This window comes from Pyxicephalus adspersus, chromosome 1, assembly GCF_032062135.1.
Source record: "Pyxicephalus adspersus chromosome 1, UCB_Pads_2.0, whole genome shotgun sequence".
Lineage (NCBI taxonomy): Eukaryota > Metazoa > Chordata > Amphibia > Anura > Pyxicephalidae > Pyxicephalus > Pyxicephalus adspersus.
The window spans coordinates 103,918,777-103,924,857 of record NC_092858.1 but is presented as its reverse complement, the minus strand read 5'-3'; the positions used below and the strand labels follow the sequence as shown (position 1 = coordinate 103,924,857).

Genomic DNA, 6,081 nt, shown 5'->3' with positions numbered 1-6,081 from the left:
ACAAAATTGTTTATGGGGACATTTAGCTGTATTGTATATGAATGCCGTCAGAAGAGGTAGCAGAATATGACAAAATACGGGCTACAGGAAAATGATACTTTGGCAGACACAGGTACTGTATATAGATTTTTTCTAGAAGGTCTTTAAAAAATTGAAGAAATCTAATGTAGCTGCTATAACTGTGCAGCAATCTTTGGTAAACTGTGTGTTTACATGGCTATATGACATTACAAGTGCCTATATTTTGCAGTCCAGAATGACAAGATAACTTGTAAGCATCATAACAAAATTACACAAAAAACAATATACAAAAAAATTACAATAAATGGCTGATAAATTAGTAATTAAAAGAATGAGCACAAAGTTTACAATTAAATAAAATACCCCATTCCGTATTAGCTATTAGTGCCAAGTTCTAACTTCACTAACTGCACATAATTTTCACAAGGATGGCTGCCTACATACATCTGCCAATACAGTATTTCTGCTGCAAAAATCCTTAAATAAACAAACCACAAAATGACACCAGAAAAGTACCAGAATTTTAATACAAATGATGCATCTCTTTAGACAAAAACAGTCACCATTGTGTTGTACATTGTGCCCATTAGGATTACAAATGTAAACCAGGTTCTGGACTCCTAATTTTATTTCTCTTTTAAAATAGGAATATGCCAGCCATTTCCTTTATTCGGGTCAAATCTCATTGGCATTAGGCTAACGTCATTTTGGATAGAGTAAGAAATAGTTACCTACACCTCCTGAAAGCGTGGGACGGCACGGCCTGCATTTTTGTTTTTAAATTAGCTCTGGGTTCTCACAATGAGAGTAACATGTATATACTTTACTGTTTACATAAGGAAATCTCCATACTGCTTTAGTGGAGGACAGAAAGCCATTACTCTTAGGTAGGGAAACTTAAGGTTAGAAAAATACATTTTGAAAATCTTATGAGTCTCTAAAAAAAACTGACAAAGCACTATAGTGGAATAGCACATATGGGGGAAAATATCAGCTGTTGAAAAGAATTCCTTTAGCTTGGCTTTGGCAAGTATGTCTACCCGTGCTGCTGTATTGAGACTTTTTTTTAATTTCTCCATCTGGTAAAGTTGTTTCTACTAGGGCTGTGGATGTAAATTTCTGTATCAGGCTTCGAGAAGGCAGTAAAACCCATTAGGGTTCCTAATCCTTTACAACTTGAACTTGAAATTGAACAGACATACAGTTTAAGAAGAATGTCACAGGCAGTTTTGTCAATTTTGTAAAATTATGCATTTTAGCATTTTGTTCACTTTACAACACAAAGTATTATTGGAAATCCCAAATGCTTCTTAAATGTAGCATTTCTCACCAAAGGTAGTAGTATAAGAGTTTTGCTGAAGCCCTATGGCATTTAGTGGCAAATTTATACACAGCTAAATCACCCACCAAAGGGTCTGTAATTTTCACAGGGAACCTCATTAGAGAGGGTGTCAGTACATGCAGCTTTTATACTGGATTCTTTTCCACACTGCATTGCTCTTGGAGCCACTGAAAGCCCATTGGACATCCTTCTGGCTGTAGAGAAGCTCTTGTGGTGTTTATGGCACATTGGCAAGGCATCTCCCTAAAATTCCATATCTTTTGCCAGTGAATGTTTCTGTAAGGCCTGGCAGTGGAAAGGCATTTCCACATGGTTACTCTAACAGAGTCAGTGTTCACATGTTCATGTAGAATGCAGGCAGTAGAAAGTTCTCAGTCTACCAAGTCCAACTTCAAAGTTGTTGCTCTCACTTCTCCCGTAGGACACAGACTCCAGCATCACACCGTTGTGTGGCCATAGATGTAACTACATCCCAACTGTCAATAACAGGATCATAGCATTCAACGCTGTTCAGTAAAGAATTTCCATCATAACTGAAGAACAAACAGAAGAAAAATGTATTTGTCAATTTGTATGTTGTCCTTAATACCTTGGACTTTATTTATAAAATAAGGAACCAATCACTCAAATTTTTTCTCGTGGAAATCTTCCAGGTCCTTGTGTTTCAATGGTAGTAGATGAGTATCAATGGTAGAATTAGAGCTCTTTGTGATATCATGCAAAATGATTTTAGGTCTATGCATAGACAAATATCAAACAATCAGAAAAAAAAAGGAAAAATGTTAATAAATTACACATTGATACAAACTATGTAGCGAAACTAATGATGATTTTTTACATTTACATAAAATACACACCCTGCAATGGCATACAGTCTCCCACGTAGTACTGTGGCCCCAACATAACAGCGTGGAGTGGTCATACTAGTCATAGTAGTCCAGGAGTCAGTTCGAATATTATAGGCTTCTACAGAAGATAGATGAGATGTGCCATCAAAGCCTCCCACCACATATATGTGGTCATTTAGCAAGGCCACCCCGGCACCTGTGATCATAAGAGACAACTGTAAGCTCAACAACAAAGCTTTTTAAACAGATCTAAGCAAATGAGTAAAAACATTAGGTCTGGTTACCTGAGCGCTTGGTTGCCATCGGAGTTACGTGACTCCAGTGGCCTGTATGCGGGTCATATCGTTCTACAGAACTTAAAATGTTTAGGCCATCATAACCACCTAAAAGGCAAAAAAAAAAAAAAAAAAAAGAAAAGTGATTTTTAAAATAGTTAAAAAAAAGGGCTTTGTGTAATGTAAAATTATATTGTTTACAGGTGTCTCTTACCAAGACAATATATTACTCCATTAGCCACAACAAGTCCTGCCCCTTCACGTGCCGTTTGCATGTCACCCAGCATGCTCCACTGATCAATGTTAGGGTCATAGCGCTCCATACTTGTGTGTCGGCGGCTTCCATCAAATCCACCTGAGACATATATCATGTCTTGGAAAAAGCAGATTTGGCTTCATTAACAAGTTTAAAAGAAATACTAGGATTAAACCAGAGCAAAACACACTGCTTTAATAATAACATCTAAATTATAAAAGAAACAATAGTAAAATAAAACTTTTACTTGTATTGCCACAACTGACTTCTTTACCAAATGCTGGTTGCTAGACTGCATTTGACATTTTGAGTTACTAAACCAGAACAAATAGGCAGTCAGTGAAGTACCATATAAAGTCATAAAGTGTGAAAAATTCCTTACAATAAAAAAAAAAAAAAAAAAAAAAAAAAAGGGTATTAATGCTTATCCGTTCTCCCCTCATGTCTCAGATCTTCCACCTCTTGCAGACATGTGCAAGGGTGGTGGGCTAGGTAATCTTTTCAGGGACCATCTTAAATGCTCTGAATGGTGATTAAGGCCATGTACACACATGCAATATGGTCGTTGGAAAGGATCTTTCACAAGCTTTTCCAACAACAAAAGACTGAACAATGCATGAACGAGCACTGTAAATACACCAACATTCTGCTCTATGGAGAGGGGAGGGAGCGGCACCTCACTGCGCTCTCTCCCCTTCACTTTCATTACGATCATTCGTTGTCCATGGATCCGCCAGGATGGATCCCTAAACCATGTACGACGAGCGCTGTACACTCACCAGATCCTCATCGGATATCAGCCCTGGGGCGATTATCAGACGAAAATCATCTTAACTGTGTACGTAGCCCAAGAGTTCCTAGCTGCAGTGGTAATGTCACTAAAGTAGGTAAACACACAGTGAAAAGGTATCTAGGGTCTGTGGACTTTCTTCACCCAATACTACGGGAATTTTTGTTTATTGTGTTGAATATGACATTTAAACTGGCAACCCTAATTTTGCTTAATATTTAATTTCTTATCAGAAGAGAAAAATAAAGTTCTGTTGGTTTTCCGATGCTTTTTAAGTTGTCTGGGTACAGGAGATCAAAAATTTATTGCTAACCTCCTAAAGTCGTTGCTCCTGCAAGCCCTCTTCTTACATTCATTGGAGCCACAGAGTACCAAACACCATCTTCTTCAGAAGTATAATCCAGACACTCTACAGAACTCAGTCTGGAACGCCCATCATACCCTCCTATGACATAGACACGGTCCCCAAGGGATACTGTGGCAACATATCGACGCTTACGGGTGATACTCTGTATGTAGGAAATGAACAAAAAGTGATTCAACTTTTGTTTTTACTGTAAAATCATGATCATAATAATACAAAATGCTAAAAGTTTATAACTAATTTATTAAAAGTTAATCTATGTATTCTCCTGTAACTTACAGCTGAGATTTTGCCACTAGTGAACCTGCAAAACTCACTGACCTCTGTAGTTCTAGATGCATTAAAATAATTCATAGCAGCAACAATGAAGTTGTGAATTTTGGTCTCTCAGACGTTTGGCTCATTGTCCCGCTTTCCTGAATTACTTTTTTACTGTGAGAGGGGAGGAGAGTGAGCTGAGCTGCTAAGGGTATAACTAAAAGTGTATGTAAACCAAACCTTTTGTGCTTTGAATTTATGTGCTTTGGAGTTATAAAAGCCAATAATACAATGTGTTGACTAAAAGCTAAAAAAAAAAAGGTAAAAGCACAGTACAAATTTCTGTCTTGTTATTTGAAAGGAATTTTTTAAAGAAATGTTTATGCTTTTAAATACTTTAGTGGAACTGCTTTAAAATGTGGGGTAAATTTACCCCACAATTCCTGTGGTTGCAAAGGCCACTGGGGGCTTGTTTAAACTTTGTTGTAAATTTTTGCAGTTTAATTTAAAACCTGAGACATTTTTACCTATGGATGTGTTTATTCAGCACTAACTTTGTCATTGCATAAGATAAAGTAATACATAAATTTATATGTTTTGATAACGGTTTTGCAGATTTTATTTTCATGCAATCTAAAAGACAAAAAAAAAAAAAAACAAACATTGCATTGTCTCTACTCATAATTTTACTGTTAGCACAGTTCAAGTTTAATCACTACAGTATAATCATATTATCTGAGACTTCACTAAAATCTCAGCAACTGTGAGACTGTAGCTTACACTTGCACTAGAAATTTTTTGCATCAGTTCCTATCTGGCAAAACTCTCAGCAGAAGCTGAGTAAATACAACAGCTTTACAAGCTACTCCAGTCAAAACATGGATGTCAGACTGTTTAAAGATCTGTACAGCAGTCCTTCTAAAAAACGTGGCTGTTAAAAGCTGCTGGCAGCCTTTTTTGGAAACAGGTAGGCATCCATGATCTTTCTTTGACAAAAATAAAAAAGTTTGCATTTGCAAAAGCCTGTACAGGTTTTTATAGGCGTTTACAAGTCTGTGGAGATATTTGGGCGGCCAAAGGAACGTAGAAGCTAGATGAAGCTTCTGCACAAATGCTTATAAAAGCCTAAAACATGCAAAAGCCTGTGCAAAAAACAGAACTGTTCAATAGCATTTAAACAATTTCCTACAAGGCTATTGTGTTTGCAGGCTGTAAAACTCAGGGTCTAAACATGTTCTTACAAACACTGTTTAAGTGCAACAGACAACATAAAAATGTATCAAAGATGCACTGTTACTTTTTTACACACTGTTTCATTCAATCTTAGAACTCTGACTTTTTTTAAATTAAGGAGATCAAGTAATTAAACTACACCTCCACAAAGTTCCTAGAGTGGAACTACAATTCCACTTCTGCAAATGCCTGAACAGACAGGTCAAAGAAATGGACAGGCGATATCTCTTCTGAAATATTATGTTTTACCAGCCTGATTGCTTCGGGTTTTTGGCCACAAAGCTGTGCTGTGCATGCACAGCAAGGGCAAGACCAACTTGTGCATCTTTATTTCTGCTTCAATATTTAAATTAAAGATTTGGCCTGAATGACACACACTGCAAAGTCTCTCAAAGACAGAATCTACAATTTGACGGTACCCAAGACTAAAACTGTGACAAAGCATGTATCTACATTCCCACATCTGTATTTTATCACTGAAGTTCTGCACTTACCTAATGTATGCATGTTAGCAAATATCAATAGCTACTCAGTCACTAAAAATAATATTTTAAAATTTCTAGTGAAAAAAACTCACTGGTAGGAAACTCCACTCCTGGCATTTGGGATCATATTTCTCCACCACATCTATTGGGGATTGCTGGCTACCAAACCCACCAATAACAAGAAGAACCTCATTAGCACCTTAAAAAAA

General features: G+C 36.8%; 1 protein-coding gene across 3 annotated transcripts in view; it reads right to left on the bottom strand.

Moving 5' to 3' along the window:
• Window positions 1-1,052: 1,052 nt before the first annotated feature.
• KLHL12 (kelch like family member 12) overlaps window positions 1,053-6,081 on the bottom strand; it is a gene marked incomplete at its 3' end in the record, with an annotated part of 13,681 nt that continues 8,652 nt past the window's right edge. For all 3 annotated transcript variants that reach the window (XM_072422262.1, XM_072422276.1, XM_072422268.1), the window contains 6 exon segments: window positions 1,053-1,896; window positions 2,221-2,407; window positions 2,496-2,594; window positions 2,701-2,859; window positions 3,846-4,041; window positions 5,965-6,071. In XM_072422262.1, the coding sequence (XP_072278363.1) occupies window positions 1,770-1,896; window positions 2,221-2,407; window positions 2,496-2,594; window positions 2,701-2,859; window positions 3,846-4,041; window positions 5,965-6,071 (875 nt within the window).